This window comes from Biomphalaria glabrata, chromosome 10 (assembly GCF_947242115.1).
Source record: "Biomphalaria glabrata chromosome 10, xgBioGlab47.1, whole genome shotgun sequence".
In the NCBI taxonomy this organism is placed as follows: domain Eukaryota; kingdom Metazoa; phylum Mollusca; class Gastropoda; family Planorbidae; genus Biomphalaria; species Biomphalaria glabrata.
The window spans coordinates 40,062,857-40,081,428 of record NC_074720.1 but is presented as its reverse complement, the minus strand read 5'-3'; the positions used below and the strand labels follow the sequence as shown (position 1 = coordinate 40,081,428).

At 35.8% G+C, this 18,572-nt stretch overlaps 1 protein-coding gene across 1 annotated transcript in view; it reads left to right on the top strand.

Annotated features, from left to right (window-relative positions):
- Positions 1–18,572, top strand: part of LOC106062918 (uncharacterized) — a 66,316-nt gene that overhangs the window by 29,812 nt on the left and 17,932 nt on the right. The window contains exons 5-11 of the mRNA XM_056044367.1: positions 376–447; positions 8,500–8,620; positions 10,466–10,596; positions 12,452–12,481; positions 14,571–14,676; positions 15,446–15,570; positions 15,954–16,019. Of these exons, the coding sequence (XP_055900342.1) occupies positions 376–447; positions 8,500–8,620; positions 10,466–10,596; positions 12,452–12,481; positions 14,571–14,676; positions 15,446–15,570; positions 15,954–16,019 (651 nt within the window). The remainder of the gene's footprint in view (positions 1–375; positions 448–8,499; positions 8,621–10,465; positions 10,597–12,451; positions 12,482–14,570; positions 14,677–15,445; positions 15,571–15,953; positions 16,020–18,572) is intronic.

Sequence of the window (18,572 nt, the reverse complement as noted above, 5' to 3'; positions counted from 1 at the left end):
CCACCCAGCTCTAATGGGTACCTGACATTAGTTAGGGGAAAGTAAAGGCGGTTGGTCGTTGTGCTGGCCACGTGACACCCTTGTTAACCGTAGGCCACAGAAACAGATGACCTTTACATCTGCCCTATAGACCACAAGGTCTGAAAGGGGAACTTTACTTTTTACTTTACTAATACTTCAAATGGTGTCGTCCTTATCATTAATTAGTCAAGTAAATAGCCAAGAGCGAGATTAGTAACACTATGACTATGCTATTGGCTTCATTTTTTTGGCTACTTCCTGTGCCAGATTTCTATGCCTAAATTTTGAAATAGAATAGTGATATTAATAAAACTCATTATGATCCTTCGAATTAATTTTGTATTTTATCACTAGGCAACGAGGACCTTACTCGTGAAGACGTTTCTACAGACACAAAAACGAGTCCAGAGGATGATCTACCAGGGAGTAAGTGGATATTTAATTAAAAATAGACAATATTGAAACAGAATCTTTTATATAATAGCCGTGCAATAAGTATATCTGTACTTTATACAAAACGGTTTAATATATCTGGGTTAAGGAGAACTTGAGAATAACTAAAAGTTGTTGGATTAACATCTCTTTGCAGAGGCGTTTAGTAATGGAGGTGAGGAGAAACTGTGTGGTTCTTTTTAATACATTTTTTTTGGGGTACGACGTTGAGATATAAAAATCAGAAAGCCTAAACGAATTACGCCTATGGCACCCCTGTAATAATGCAGTGGGTACCGAGTCACATAGGTGTGACTGGCAACACTATGGCACCCCTGTAATAACGCAGTGGGTACCGAGTCACATAGGTGTGACCGGCAACACTATGGCACCCCTGTAATAACGCAGTGGGTACCGAGTCACATAGGTGTGACCGGCAACGCTATGGCACCCCTGTAATAATGCAGTGGGTACCGAGTCACATAGGTGTGACCGGCAACGCTATGGCACCCCTGTAATAATGCAGTGGGTACCGAGTCACATAGGTGTGACCGGCAACACTATGGCACCCCTGTAATAATGCAGTGGGTACCGAGTCACATAGGTGTGACCGGCAACGCTATGGCACCCCTGTAATAATGCAGTGGGTACCGAGTCACATAGGTGTGACTGGCAACACTATTGCAGACTCCTTGGCCCACCAGGGAGGGCTAACACCCCCCCCCCCACCGAGCAGGCTGCGAGTTTTCATCACGACCTGGCTACAATTTAAAAAAAAAAAATAGAAATGGAAAAGTTTGAATGCTGGGATATGTTCCAAATAAAGCACGTGGAGTCTGGAAACGCATTCCTGACCGCACTTCCACGTGGTGGAGGCTGTCCAGGCCTGAGCAAGCTATTATTGCACAGTGCAGGACAGGCCGCTTTCCTGTTGGCTCATATTTCTCACGGCTATGGCCAAACTTTGACTCACGGTGCCCCGCTGCGGGGAAGAAGAGGAAACGGTGCCTCATATTCTGTTTGACTGCCCCAGACTTGCTGATCTCCGTCTCAGCAGGTCTGGGAAACCCAAAATTCTCGACCTGTATGGCGACATTTATGCACTACGCAAGACAGCAGGGTTTCTGTACAGGGCTTTTGCAAAAGAGGATTTGAGCCTCTTAAGCCCTCACTCAAATGGAGTTTGATGTTGATGATGATGATGATGACGCCTATTACGCAATCCCAGAATGATGTATATAACAAATAGATGTTTGCATTAGCAAAATGAAATAAGAATTTCTTTTTTCATGGACAAGCATTTCAAATGAACGTGAGTGTGTGTGTATAATTTGAAATGTCCATGTGCATATGTTGTCTTGGTAACGCGTTATAAAACAATACTATAACTAAAGTGTACGTAGAAATAGATGAAACTTAATGGTCGCACTGTCCTCTGTACCACTAAACCTTTTAAAAAGAACGCGTCGCAAATAAAAGGTCATGAAAAAAAGGGAAGATAACAAACCAACGCTAGAAGCGTATTTACCGCCCCTTGTTAAAGTTCGCCATTGTAAACACGTGAAGTTAAAAAAAGGGTAATTTATTGCTCGTTTGCTTCCGAAGTTAATTTAAGACTTTCGCTCTGTCCGAGACAAAAATAACAAGACGATGTGTTGAACAGCTTCCATTTATAACGAAGCTCTAACAAAACAACATTATAAACAGAGCAATGAAATAGAGGGGGTAAAACCATAATATAGTAACAGAAATTTTATTTCATATCATCCACCTCACTATATATTGAAAAGCTCACAGTATGGTATAGGGAATTAATCGATGTTCTTTCACTCCAATAATCGTGCCTACTAATACAACAAACAAATATAAAACAAAACAAAACATGAATGACAAATACGGAAAAGAAAGTTGTGTTTTAAAATTCCATGCACTGACCTTTTTTTTTCTATGATTCCTTTGTTTGTTTTGTTTTGTAAAATGCTTTACATGTTTCGGATGTTCCTTCAGAGTTGAAGATAATTTGGCTACTTCCTAGTCCAAACCATCCTCAGGACGACGGGGGATGGAAGCGGGCAGGGCTTGAACCCTGGACCATCGATAAATCTGAAAGACAGTCCAGCGCGCAAACCGCACGACCAGGCAGCCATCCTTTTGCTGAATTAAAAAATATATAAAGAATTGTCCAAAATAATATGGGCCACAAATTTAATATCTAGCAATGAAATACTTTCCGCTCCTTCACTCAGTGGTTCCTAAACTTTGTTCCTTAACTCTTTCTCTCCTGACGATACCAATGTTGATTCCACCAGAATGTGGTAACTAATTACGGAGTTTGAGTTTATGGCGGAACACCGCTTATTTTATTTTAGAGAGATTAATTGTGGCCTACTAGTTAATTATTCAAGTACGCGTAACACCCACTCAGGCCTCACTAGGGTTTCACGGAACACAGTTTGGGAAACACTGAGGCTAACTCAAGCTAAATGAAGCGGTTTTCTGGTCTGGAAATACTTTCTTCTATGATATTGATAATTAATTAGTAAAAATCTTTCTCTAAAACTTTCGAAATAAAACATAATATCTAAGATCATAGGCTACTCTTGATAATATTAACAATTTTCCACATAAGCCTACACTGAAGTCTAGCAAGCATTTTTTATAATGTTTAATAATAACAATAAATTTATTTACTGTAAAATATTTAAATGTATAATTTAAATTTGCTGGACATAATCTTTATTCCGAATGTTTCTATTTTTACATTCTATTAACTCAGTCTGTCTTTCTGCAGTGGCGTATCTAGGGTGGGGGGGGGGAGAAGGGGGAAGAATTTGAAAATCCCCGGGCCCCCACTTGAGAGGGGCCCAAAATGAGTGTTTTTTTACATTAAAAATTAAATATTACGCAAAATGCAGGGGCCTCCAAAGAGGTCAACCCCCGGGCCCCCAAACGATAAAAAATTCCTAGCTACGCCTCTGTCTGTCTGGCCAAAAGTTTGTACACTTTGTTTCTCTGACACCCAATCTCGGATCAAGTTGAAATTGTGCACAATTATTTCTATGTTCATAGACTCTTCTCTGGTAGAGTTGACAAGCCGGAGAAGGCTGTAGCCCAGACGTTTTACAAACAGTGATCTTTCGATAAATCGGTTAGGTCATCTATTTCATTCAGAATATCTATCTTTCAATAAAGCGGTTAGGTCATCTATTTCATTCAGAATATCTATCTTTCAATAAAGCGGTTAGGTCATCTATTTCATTCAGAATATCTATCTTTCGATAAATCGGTTAGGTCATCTATTTCATTCAGAATATCTATCATTCGATAAATCGGTTAGGTCATCTATTTCATTCAGAATATCTATCTTTCGATAAAGCGGTTAGGTCATCTATTTCATTCAGAATATCTATCTTTCGATAAATTGGTTAGGTCATCTATTTCATTCAGGATATCTATCTTTCAATAAAGCGGTTAGGTCATCTATTTCATTCAGAATATCTATCTTTCGATAAATTGGTTAGGTCATCTATTTCATTCAGAATATCTATCTTTCGATAAATCGGTTAGGTCATCTATTTCATTCAGAATATCTATCATTCGATAAAGCGGTTAGGTCATCTATTTCATTCAGAATATCTATCATTCGATAAATCGGTTAGGTCATCTATTTCATTCAGGATATCTATCATTCGATAAATCGGTTAGGTCATCTATTTCATTCAGGATATCTATCATTCGATAAAGCGGTTAGGTCATCTATTTCATTCAGAATATCTATCATTCGATAAAGCGGTTAGGTCATCTATTTCATTCAGGATATCTATCTTTCAATAAAGCGGTTAGGTCATCTATTTCATTCAGAATATCTATCTTTCGATAAATCGGTTAGGTCATCTATTTCATTCAGAATATCTATCATTCGATAAAGCGGTTAGGTCATCTATTTCATTCAGAATATCTATCATTCGATAAAGCGGTTAGGTCATCTATTTCATTCAGGATATCTATCTTTCAATAAAGCGGTTAGGTCATCTATTTCATTCAGGATATCTATCTTTCAATAAAGCGGTTAGGTCATCTATTTCATTCAGAATATCTATCTTTCAATAAAGCGGTTAGGTCATCTATTTCATTCAGGATATCTATCTTTCAATAAATTGGTTAGGTCATCTATTTCATTCAGAATATCTATCATTCGATAAAGCGGTTAGGTCATCTATTTCATTCAGGATATCTATCTTTCAATAAAGCGGTTAGGTCATCTATTTCATTCAGAATATCTATCATTCGATAAAGCGGTTAGGTCATCTATTTCATTTAGGATATCTATCTTTCAATAAATTGGTTAGGTCATCTATTTCATTCAGGATATCTATCATTCGATAAAGCGGTTAGGTCATCTATTTCATTCAGGATATCTATCTTTCAATAAAGCGGTTAGGTCATCTATTTCATTCAGAATATCTATCATTCGATAAAGCGGTTAGGTCATCTATTTCATTCAGGATATCTATCTTTCAATAAAGCGGTTAGGTCATCTATTTCATTCAGAATATCTATCATTCGATAAATCGGTTAGGTCATCTATTTCATTCAGAATATCTATCATTCGATAAAGCGGTTAGGTCATCTATTTCATTTAGAATATCTATCTTTCGATAAATCGGTTAGGTCATCTATTTCATTCAGAATATCTATCATTCGATAAAGCGGTTAGGTCATCTATTTCATTCAGGATATCTATCTTTCAATAAATTGGTTAGGTCATCTATTTCATTCAGAATATCTATCATTCGATAAAGCGGTTAGGTCATCTATTTCATTCAGGATATCTATCTTTCAATAAAGCGGTTAGGTCATCTATTTCATTCAGAATATCTATCATTCGATAAAGCGGTTAGGTCATCTATTTCATTCAGGATATCTATCTTTCAATAAATTGGTTAGGTCATCTATTTCATTCAGGATATCTATCATTCGATAAAGCGGTTAGGTCATCTATTTCATTCAGGATATCTATCTTTCAATAAAGCGGTTAGGTCATCTATTTCATTCAGAATATCTATCATTCGATAAAGCGGTTAGGTCATCTATTTCATTCAGGATATCTATCTTTCAATAAAGCGGTTAGGTCATCTATTTCATTCAGGATATCTATCTTTCAATAAATTGGTTAGGTCATCTATTTCATTCAGAATATCTATCATTCGATAAAGCGGTTAGGTCATCTATTTCATTCAGGATATCTATCTTTCAATAAAGCGGTTAGGTCATCTATTTCATTTAGGATATCTATCTTTCAATAAATTGGTTAGGTCATCTATTTCATTCAGGATATCTATCTTTCAATAAAGCGGTTAGGTCATCTATTTCATTCAGGATATCTATCATTCGATAAAGCGGTTAGGTCATCTATTTCATTCAGGATATCTATCTTTCAATAAAGCGGTTAGGTCATCTATTTCATTCAGGATATCTATCTTTCAATAAAGCGGTTAGGTCATCTATTTCATTCAGAATATCTATCTTTCAATAAAGCGGTTAGGTCATCTATTTCATTCAGAATATCTCCCACTATTTCTATTTTCATTTTATAACATTTTTTTTTAAATTTAAGTTCCATTTTCCTGTACACACATTTATCCGTATCGCTTTCTCTTCATTGTCTATGTTTCTGCATTATATTGCTTCCAAAATGTAAATGCAGAACCGGTTTTCAAACATCGAAATAAAACTATTGACTAAGATTTAACTCAAGTATGAAAATCACTTACACTTCTGATATGAAATAGGTTCTTCTATTGACCCCATTCTATCTCTAATTATTAAGTGTCATCTAAGATTTTAAATAGCTTAATCCAGGTAATATCAAGTGCAGCTTAAAACTTGGTCACTGGCATATATAACTATGGACTAAGTTATGCTTACAACGTCGATGTCGGTCACTTAGCGAGAACGAAACTTCTAGACTAAAATCCCCCCCCCCTTCCTTATTTGAAGTAACTCCTGTATCTCAGGGCAGTTAGGTCACGTGTTCATGCAGTATATTTTGTAAAGCAGACGACAAGATCATAACTTCAAAAGAAATTTATTTTTTTTTGGACATCAATACAGAAACATATTATTGGAAAACTAAAAGAAGAAGAAATAATAATAATAACAAAAAAGATAAAAAGAACTTGAAATTGTTAATCTTTTTTTATTTGAGCTGTGCAGACGTGCGATTATTAAAATATTTCAACAATTCGAAATATTGGTTTAAAAAGTTCTTTTTTTTAAATTTCCAGACACCAAAGCTTCAAGAATTAATTCAAATAAAATAAATGTTAAAAACGCTAAATTTAACTTAGTAAAAAACAGGACAAAGTGAAAACTAGAATCGTATCATTGTCACAATGCTTTTGATATTGGTACCAAATTTGATCTATTATTGGTAGCCAAAATTGTTTTAAAGTCCTAGAGTGAAAGGACTAACACTTGTTCCATATTGGAGTTATTATGTGCTACGAACGGAATTGGATTCTGCTGTGAGGAAAAAAAAGGGCGCAAAAATTATCTTATAACTTTAGAAAAAAAAAAACAACAAAGCTTGGTCGTGCTGGACTGTCGTTCAGATTTATCGATGGTCCAGGGTTCAAACCCTGCCCGCTCCCATCCCCCGTCGTCCTGCGGGAGGTTTAGACTAGGAAGTAAACTATCTTCAACTCTGAAGGAACATCCGAAATATGTCAAACAAAACGAAACAAAACATTGCCGTTACTTTGTAAACCGGATGCACTGAAAAGCTAGCTATTTATAGCTTTAACGTCACGTGTGAAAATCTTCAATAGAGCTCTAAGATCAGCAGAATGTTAGTTATACATACAAGAAAAACAATTAAAAAATTTTTTCCCCACCAAGTTGCGAGTTGAAAAGAGAGAGGTATTCTAAAAGTACTGTTGTTTTTTTTTTTTTAAAAAAGGCAATACCTCCTTTAAACATCTTTTAGAGCGATAATACGCTCTTCATAACTAATGAATGCTAGATTTTAAAAGATCGGAAAATCGTTTGAGCCGTTTTCGAGATCCGTGTCCACGAAGGAGTGACTTGAATAGAGGTAATGTAAAAAAAAATCTTGTTTTAAAAACAAAGCTTATCTAAGTAAAAAAAAAAAAAGCCTAATCATTACCATATTTCTCAATACTGCAGGAATAAACTCCCTTTTTATTTATAAAACAAAATTAATTAATTGATGAACTAATTGTTTCTTTTTTTTATATTGATTCTTGTATTGTCATCGACTATGAATAATGAAACATAATTTTAACTTGATCCGAGAATAGAAAGCGGGGAAATACGTGTACATAATGTAATATGGGAAGCGCAGTGGCTGAGCGGTAAAGCGCTTGACTTCCGAACCGGGGGTCTCGGGTTCGAATCCTGGTGAAGACTGGGATTTTTTTTTTCGGAATCTTAGGGCACCTCTGAGTCCACCCAGCTCTGATGGGTACCTGACATTAGTTGGAAAAGTAAAGGCGGTTGGTCGTTGTGCTGGTCACATGACACCCTCGGTAACCGTAGGCCACAGAAACAGATGATCTTTACATCATCTACCCTATAGACCACAAGGTCTGAAAGGGGAACTTTATTACTAATGTAATATGGGGAATAAACTTCACACATACAACCGTATCTCTCAGCAAGTAGCATTTATTTCCCTTTTTTAACAAAAAAAATTGTATTGGTTCCCAATAATTAGTTAACAGTTTGTTTTTTTCTAATCAATTTCTGTTTTGTTAGGTAGATCCAATTAATTGTGTAAAAGTTCCAACTTGATCTGAAAATGGATGTGGGAGATATAATGGGTAAAATATGACACCAGACAGACACGGTCTGGGACAGATTGAGTTTATGTAAGCTTTGTAAAAAGCAGATGTTTGTATGTGGAGGGGTTGGGTTCGGCTATTCAAAGGCTGAGAGATACTAATGCAGTTGTTATTCTTTTCGTTTTAAATTCGAATATTTAATTTTCAATCTTTACGCCGATTTTATTTTTTTTCTCCAAAGGATTCTATCAAGTCTCGTCTGCATGCCCCGACGTCACCTACTGTTACAATGTCAGCATGTCCTATCAGTCAAGGTCAATGACAGAGGTCATGGAGGTGGACAGGGAGACAGTACAATGCGAGTAAGAAAATGTCTCTATCGCTGGTCAGTCTGCATATATCGTCTGCTTGTACAGGAGCAGACGTCAGTCTTACTAAACACTATTTAGAACTGAAGCGAGACTTTGAAAAATCTTTGAAATTTTTATGGATACCTATGGAGGAAGACTATCTTGTTTCACGTCTACACATTAAATTTAATGTTGTTTGTTAATACTGACAATGATGTTTAAGATGAAAATGATGATGACTATGATGATGATGATACTGATGAGGATGACAATGATCATTATAATGAGGATGATTATGAAGATTATGATGATGATGATGATGATGATGATGATTTTGATGATAATAATGATGATGATGACTATGATGGTGATAATAATGATGAAAAATGGTGATCGTGATCATGATGATAGTAATGATGATGATGACTTTGATAATGACTATGATGATGATAATAATGATGATGATGGTAATTATGATGATAATGATGATGATAATTATTATGATGATTATGATAAGGATGATGATGATATTGATGATGATAATGATGATGATTACGATGTTAACGACATTGATAATTATAATGTTAATGATGATGATCATGGTGGTGATGGTGATAATGATAAAGATAATGATGGTGCTGACGATAGAAAGGAAATTAAAAATGAAAGAACTAACCTACATTCATCTCCTCGGCCTTATTTTCTTTTCAAAGTCGAAGTTGATGAAATTAAACCCTCCGGCAATGTCAATCTTTGTTTTTAAGTTCTAGGATAAACAGCCAAAATAGTTTCCTTTACAAAAAAAAATATTTAAATGTTACTTAGAAAATTGATTTTGTTTCTACATACTTGGGATTTTTATTGTTTTTTTTTGTGTAAATTACAATTACATTGTGTGATTTTCTGTCCTCTTGGTATTCGGTTACATCATCGAATGACCTTTACTGACCTTCAGGGAGAAAACTTTGCTGTGAAAGTAACAGTGAAACACACAATTTTGTTTCCTTTGCTTTTTTGTTTGACAGGTTTCGGATGTCATTTCAGTACTGAAGATTAAATACATTCTAGACCCAAACCTCCCGCATGGCGGTTAGAGATGCCGGAGCCAAGATTGCATACCTCACGACCAGGCGGATATTTTAACAAACCATAAAATAATTTTGTTTGCACTTTTAAAGCGTGTAGAATCCAATTTCTAATTTTCTTTCGCTTTTCAACTCAAAGTCATTGCGATCTACGGGGCAGACGATGTAAAAGATCATTTGTTTCTTTGGCCAACGGTTAACGAGCAGAGTGTCATGTGACCAGCTTTTTCTTTCCACAACTATTGTCAGAGTTGGTTGGACTCAAGGGCGTCATAAATATCAAGAAAAAAAAACGCAGCCTTCACCAAGATTCGAACCACTTTACTACTAAGCAGAAAGTTTTTGAATTATTTTGTTGACAACAGCGATTTTTCAATATGGCCTCTTTGCCTTAGTTTATTTTGTCGATTTATTTTCAAATGTTTCCCACCAAAACTCACTTTCAATTTCTTAGGCTTTTTAAGCTTCCATTACATCTCCACTACTTTTCTTCATATCGATTTTCTTCTTTGTCTCCCTAAATGCAAAGTGTAGACAAAGAGCAGAGGACTGTGTTTTAATATTTATTGTAAAAATCCCAATTGTTATTTTAGTCTTAGCTATACAAGAATCTAATTTTAAGATACGAAGCTATCGCTAACATTTGAGAAAAGTTAATTAACAGACCGAAGAGACAGTAACATTGTTAAATGCCAAGAGAGAGCACTCTTATTGCTTCTTTTTGGTTATTTTTGCTGCTTCTCTTAGTTTGTGTTCTTGTCTTTTCTTCAAGAGGCCTGCGTCTAACTATAGTATGCATCAATGACGCTCTCTGCTCATGTGGACTAACAGATGACCCACAGGCCGTCGCTGAAGTGACCAGCTTAAAATATCAATACCAGCAGCTCTGTCAACAAGGGAAAGGTAACCGAACACAATTATATTGACCTAAAATAGTTTCTCTCTGCTTGTCTTAAATGTTTTCTCTCTTTCTCTCTCTCTTTTCTATTCACTCTCTGTCTGTCTCTCTCTTTCTCTTCTCTCTCTATGTCTCTCTTTCTCTCTCTCTCTCGACTTATACTATTTATGTTAGAATGGCTTAACTTTTTTTTTTGTAGCGAAAATTCTATTCCTAAAATCTAGCTCTGAATAAATTCAGAGTATCATGGACCCTTCCTTAGAATACGAAATGAATACTTCAATATATTGACTCCAATCACATCTAAACATAGATAAAGCTAGAATTAGTATTTCACGTTATTAGTTAGCTTTCGAAATATAGTAATACTATAAGTCTTTATATTTTCATTGGCGGGTGTTCAGAATATATCTTTAAAAAAACAACAACAACACATGATAGTCTGGACTTTTAGGTTAGATGTTATGTTTGTATTACGAAACTAGACCTCAGTGAAGGACAACTCCGTCCGTCCATTCATTCCTCGTTTCTTTCATCCATCCATCCACCCTCTGACCCATTCACTTATTTACCTACCTATTGCCATCTACCCCCCCCCCCCCCCCAATAATCAATCTATCCCTCCATCAGGGCCGCCCTTGGATAATTTAAGATCCTAGGTGAAATGACTTTGGTGGCCCCTGAATGAAATTTAAAAAAATAAGATATAAAGAAACAGCTTAAAAAAATAAAATTACGCAATCAGTTAAACAATTGGACCTCATTCACCAAAAAAAAGAACTGTCACGTGATAATATTGATAAAACAAAGAGAAAAAAACTCATGTGATAACCATTGTTGATTAAAATTAAATCGTAATTTGTATAGAAGAGATAGAGAATCCTGTGGCTCAGTGTTGTTTTTTCACGATTGGTGAATGAGGTCCATTTCCCGTCTAGATCTTAATCGACCAATAACTGAAATTTCTTTATCGCAATTTTCGTAGTAGAGACAAGAGTTAGACTAGTAAACATTGAGTCATATTGCTCTACTATATTTGAGATCTGAACCAAGTTTCGCAATTTTTTCTCTAATTTTTTTTTTAGTCCTGTGCTAGGCCAGCCCTGCGTCCATCTATCCATCCATCTATGGACTAATTTAGTTATCCATCCATTCATTCATTCATTTATTCCTCCATTCATAAGACATCCAACAACTCTCTCTATTATTAAAAACCTTTTTATATAGCGCTACTTTCATGCTTATAGCATGCTCAGAGCGCTATGGTCCAATCTCAATAGTGGACCAGTGGGGGGAGGGGGTATTTGGGAGAAGGTTTTCTGTGCTGCCTTTAGGCGTTCAGTAAACACAACTCTGCTCGAGTCGAGTGTCGAGCCTCGAGCCCCTTCATAGGTAGCCAAGCCAAGTGTACTTAGCCTCTCGACCATGCTTCCCCTCTATTTATTTATGTATCTTTCGATCTATTTCTTATCCATACCATACATCTGTTCATTTCTCCACCAGTCTATCGACCAAACACTCTAATGTGGCGTAAAGTGTTCACTGCCTTAATGCAAAGGCAGAACCCGAGCGTTTCGAAGCTTCTGTATTTCTCAGACTCTCGTAGCCCACATTCTGAATTAAGTAAAGACCTCAGATAATTTTGTGTTTGGTGGAGGGGGGAGGGGTCATTAGCCCTTTAGGCGCGTGTGGTGGTTTAGTCTCCAAACATTAGAACTGTAATTCCATTTTGTATGCACTCATTGTAAAGCAGCTCAGCACTTTAAGGGTTAATCCTTAATGTCGTCAACTTTTAAAGTATGGCTTTGATGAATTCACTGATGTTCTTTTGAATGTATCTTATTTCATGCTTTGATGCAGACGCAGTCCTTGATGGTCAGCGATGTCCAAGTAAGTAGCTTCCTGGTTAGTTTAGATGTGAGTATTTTTTTTTTTTTTACTTTTTGCAGACAACAGATTTAGTTAAAGGTCAAACATTTTGACTCCGACATAAGCTCTAGCACCTAGACACTTGACTTGCACATTTGTTCATGAACACCCTGTTATGTGATACGTTCCTTAAGCGGACACTTTTTGTGCAGCATGTCCGTCCGTCCTTCTGTCTAGCCTACTACGATGGGTCACTAGTGACATATTAATTCATCAGAAACAAAAAAAAAATACTGGAGTTAAATTTTATCATTATGGTCGTCTGTATTTTAAGATATTAAATCCTACCGTTTGAATCTTCTTGCTTATTGAACAACGGACCCTCAGGGGCCGCATACGAGTTTGTTATCTCTTATTAACACTGTCCGTATTTTTTTTTTTTTGCACTGCATTTTGCTATTGTGGTTTATTGTAATACTAAGTGATAATCTAGTAAAAGCCTAAATAAAAATCAAGTGGCACAAAAACTATTTAAAAAAAAATCAATTTCTCCTTAATGAAGCTTTTGTTGGTCTATCATTTCTCTTACTACTTATTTGCCGCCATGCTTTAATATTTAAAGAAGGCTTTCCCTTGAACGTTTCAAAATCAAACTGTTCTATTCTAGTGCCTACATCAGAAGGTGTGCAAAGGTTCACGATCGTCTTATGAATTTGTTCAACAATTTACAGAATACAAACAAACATTTGAGTCGAGTGCGGGAATACCCGCTGAAAACCTGTTCAAAATAGCCAAATTTAGTTTGAAGATGATTATATTTTTTAAAATTATAACGGTCAAACAAGACTTTTAATTGTGTGGCCAAATATCTAACGTTTTCACCCAAAAGATAAACATAAACTCAAATTTCTAGGACAATCGTTAAGCCGTTTTTTTTTTATATAGCCGTGTCAACCCATGAAGTTGCAAGCTAATAGGAGAAACTGTAAAAACTACGTTGTGAAGACAAAACCTGTTAATGAGAGACTGCGTGGCCTCATTGTGGACAGGAACTCGAGCTCAAATCTTTCTATGTCTTCACGTCTCTTTAGTTCCCTTTGTTCTCTGCTCAAAATCTTTAGTTCCCTTTGTTCTCTGATCAAAATCTTTAGTTCCCTTTGTTCTCTGATCAAAATCTTTAGTTCCCTTTGTTCTCTGATCAAAATCTTTAGTTCCCTTTGTTCTCTGCTCAAAATCTTTAGTTCCCTTTGTTCTCTGATCAAAATCTTTAGTTCCCTTTGTTCTCTGATCAAAATCTCTTTAGCCTTAAAATTTCATTCAATCAAATAGTTGTGTTTATTTGCTGCTGAACTGTTCGCAACTTATTATGAGCAAAGGTAGAGATAATGTTTGAGAAAAAAATGTATACATTCTATACTAACTTAAGGGAAATAATGACATTATTACAACACCTCTATTCAAGTCACTCCTTCATGGATTGTGGGCGGACGCTAATCTCAAAAATGTTTCTAACGATGTTTTTAGAAATTTAACAGTTGATGTAAATCGCTGAGTAAAGAATTAGTTGCTGGTAGGCCACATGTCAAAAACTCTAGTTTAACCGTTATAATTAAAATTAAAAATAAATACATAAATAAAAAATAGATTGGCTAGAGACTAAATCTAGGTCTAGATCCTATATCGGTTTTGAAAAGACTATCGCGTTCTTTAAAGGACTTTCGCGTTCGGAAAACTATAAATGCAAGGCTTAATTGATTCAAGAGTTTAATAAATTAAATGTTCTGGACACATTTTTCGCATTGTCTTCTAAGTCTAGATCTAAAACCCTATCATTGCAATATTATAAAGTGTAGTAGATCTATACATTCGGTTAACCGGAATTCTTTCTCGGGGGAGGGGGGATATGGGGCGAGGTAAAAAAAAAATTTTAATGAAAGAAATAAAAAAGGCTCAATAAGTTGCATAATAAAGATATTGTCTTTTTAAAAGTAAACTCTATATCTTTTTCTTGTACTATTTATAACGAATTTTATTATGTATATGCTGTTACTTAAAGATGGTCAAAAGCTATTTACACAATAAATGTATCTACAATTTCTTTCATTTTTAGAGAGCGATAATCTGTGTGAAGATTTTCTGTTGACGTGTGAAAGAAGAGTTCTGGTTCGATACCAACATTTGGTGAACTCAACAGACTATACGTATGTTTCATGCGAGTAAGTAGCTTAAACAGTGTACGTAGGTTTAGTGTGATTTAGTACAATACCCAAAGTGTTATTTAGGTGTTTAGGTGTTTTACTCCAAATATTGCCCAAATGGAGGAGGATCTGTGGATGGAAAATAAGACAATTTTTCATGTTACATCTTTAGTCAATCAGTGTGTGTACAATTGCTTAATTCTACGTCAACGTATTGTTACGGGATTGCGTAGCCACACACGCCTATTTTTTTTCAGACATGACCATTTTGTTAATGATTTAGGTGCGGTAAAAGGTATTTTGAATACATTTCAATTCTAATGTCTTATTATAAGCCATTAAATCAGGGGTTCTCAACCTGTGGGTCGCGATCCCCTTGGGGGTCGATTGACCATTTTCCAGAGGTCGCCTAAGACCATAGAAAATATGGATTGTTATTGTCTACTCTTCTATTGCTGTGTGTGGGTGGGTGGGGGGGGGGGGTCGCGGCAGAGTGGGGGATTATAAAAAGGGGTCGCCGAACTTAAAAGGTTGAGAACCGCTGCATTAAATAGTGTTGAAATTTGTATATAAAAATCTCCGCTGAGGCACTCTAAAGCCCGTGACTATTAAGCTTAAGTAAGCATCTTTATTTTTCATTAAAATAAACATCTTGAGCTAAAATTTGGATCTACGGAATTTTTTTGAGAAACTTCTTAACTAATATTAAAAAGCGATTGTCAAAAAATAAAAAATATAAAAAGAAAAAAAAAATAAACCAAATTTTACATTCACATCTATTTCATAGAACGTTCAAGACACGAATCCAGTGTTTTGAAGACTTCATCTGTACATGCACTGAGTCCAACGTACACAGTTTGAGAATCACGTTTGAGGACTACAAGAAACCTTATGAAGAACATTGCCTGAATGGTACACACCTTTATTTCTTGGTACATATCATTGTGGTCCACATTTCTTCGCAAGTATAAACAAATTAATAACTTTTAGACCTAAAAAAAAACAAGAATGGAAAACATAAGATTGATAAGGAAATATATAGATATATATCAAAGTCGGGTAGTTCCACATAGAATTTTATACTGGGTTTTTCCTGGGTTTTTTTTTTTTTGTTTGAAAGTCTAAATGTTATAATTTGTTCCTACTACTTTACACTGTCAAAACAAAATTGTTCCAGACTAGGTTTTAAACCTAGGTCAAACTTTGTTTCCTAACTTGATTTTAATGAACGACAACTGATTGCTCAGAACTGCGTTCATCAGTAGTTAACGCCCTTCGTTTCTGTTTTGATTTAGTTCCGGGTCACAAGCCGAGAGAAGGTCACGCCACATGTATGGACAAAGACTTCTTAAAGTATATCGGTAAGTCGTAATTCGACTTTGGACATACTAATGCATGATTCAGAATAATTCCTAAGTACTTTTGTAACGGTCTTTTTATTTATTGGGGGGCATATTATTTTTTTAGGGCGTGAAATCTGACCATAGAATTTGTTGTTAAGGTATACGCGATAACTTTTTTTTTGAGCGGGAAAATGATGGTTGGGGGGGGGGGGGGAGCGACTTTCTTAAAAAAACGCAACTGCAATTTTTAAATGAAAAGAAACTAAATGGCTATGACTGCCCACCCATGAATCCTCTGTAGACGCTAGATACACATTGACTTTAATGAACTGTCGTTTTAAAATAAATGAGTTTTACGTTTTGAATTGTTTTGTTACCGGAGGGGGGGGGAGGGGCTTGGTCTGCCAATTAAACACGAGGAAAACATACCAGATTGATAGTCTTTTGAAGGAGAGTTGGCGATTTGTTTGTATCCTTGTGGCAGCAGACGTACAAGATTCAGTCAATGTCAGCTTCAAGGTTGTTCACAAAGACTCGAAACGATCTTCAAATACAGTTTTATTTGTTAGATTATCTTATCTTATAAAATACAGAGGTTACTTAAAAAGAGAAGATGATTATGTCCTAGGCGTCATGCATCTTGGCAGAATTTAAGTCATTGGCTTTCCTGGCTGGCTCAGGCAACCCATTCCACTAGGGAAGAAATATTTATTGTTTTTATCACACACCGTTATTGTTGTAGAAGGTCGTTGAATTTACGCACCAAACTGTTTGTAGACAACTAAACCGATGTAGGTGTAATGTATCTTATCTTATCTTATATAATACAGACGTTACTTCAAAAAAGAAGATGATTACGTCCTACGCGTCATGCATTTAGCCATGTATATTAACCAATGACTTAAATATCTTAACTAATAAGCCTTCAAATAACTTGAGTTAGTTCCTTTTTTGAACAAAACTAAATAGAACTTTAATTATAAGATAAACAAAATCAAGTTGAATTGAGATCAAATAAATGTAGTAGTATTCTTTTACAAAAATCTAACTCACTAGAATAACACAACCTTTCAGTCTCACGTTCTGGAGTCGTCCCTCCCCCGTAGGAACAAAATGACGACAAAGCCCCTTATGTTGCATCATTCACAACCAATCACTAACGTCTTCCCATTGTCACCATAGAAACACACACACACACACACACTTCATAACAGGCGTATTATCTTGTAACTTATAGAACTTAAAATAAATTGAATAACATCTTTTCAAATAAAACTAAATATAAACTTTAATTACAATATAGACAGATTTAACTTGAGATAAAATGAACTGATATTTTAAACAAATTTAACTCACTATAAAAACACGTCTTTACACTCTGACATCCTGGAGTCGTCTGGCGTACTTAGCACAGCTTACGACAGCGTTACTTATCTTGCATCATTCTACCAGACTAACATTAAATGAATGCTCTCTGTTCTACAACTAACAATAAATACTCCCTTGTCATAGCATCTAGGAAACACACACACACACTTATTCCTTTTTAATTGCTGCCTGGTCGTGCGGTTTGCGAGATGGACTGTCTTTCGGACTAATCGATGTTCCCGGGTTCAAACCCTGCCCGCTCCCATCCCCCGTCGTCCTGCTGGAGGTTTGGACTAGGAAGTAAATTATCTGCAACTCTTAAGGAACATCCGAAACATGTAAAACATAAAAAAAAAATTTTAAACCCAAATCTAGGTTTAACCCTAAACTATTTTAAAATTTGTCACACTATCGTCTGGTAATTTCAAGGTGATTCCGCGTTTTCTAGAATTAGCAGCTTGATGGAACAAATATATGATCGTTTAAGCTTCAGTAGATCACTTGTTTTTTTTTGTTTTTTTTTTGTGATGTGATGATGTTTATACTATTGTATTGTATGTCTTTTTTGATTTGCTATGTGCGTCATTTGTTAATGAAAATATGGCCAAAAAAATGTGCTATCAGTTTACATTTATATATATTTTTTTAAAACAAAACATTTATCTCATCTCACTCTAAGGCTGAGGGGTTAAGCGCTTGGCGTATGAACATGGGGTCCTGGGTTCGAATCTCGGGGATTTTGAATTTTGGGATTTTTAGGGAGCCCCTGAGTCCACCAAACTCTAATGGGTACCTGACTTTAGTTGGGGGGAAATAAAGGCGGTTGGTCGTTGTGCTGGCCACGTGACACCCTGCATGTTAACCGTTGGCCAAAGAAACGGAGGTGGTCTGAAAGAGTAACTATATTTCATGTCGCTCTCGTAACGAACGTTCTTAGTTTAAATCCTTTGTTTAAATCTATGTAGTAAGAAACACCAGACTATCGAACTGAGGGGTTGAGTTTAAATCCCAGATAGCTGCTAGTGCATGTTAATGCCAGCTTGAAATTGAGTTGTTTTGTCTGGCGCCCTAATGACAGCATGAAAGTGTCATCCCACTGCTGTTAAGTCTACGCCTTGTTTAACACTAGAGTGAAATGAGCCCATGACATAATAGAAAACAAATATGTCATTATTCTGTCTGCCTCTAGTTTGATTGAAATTA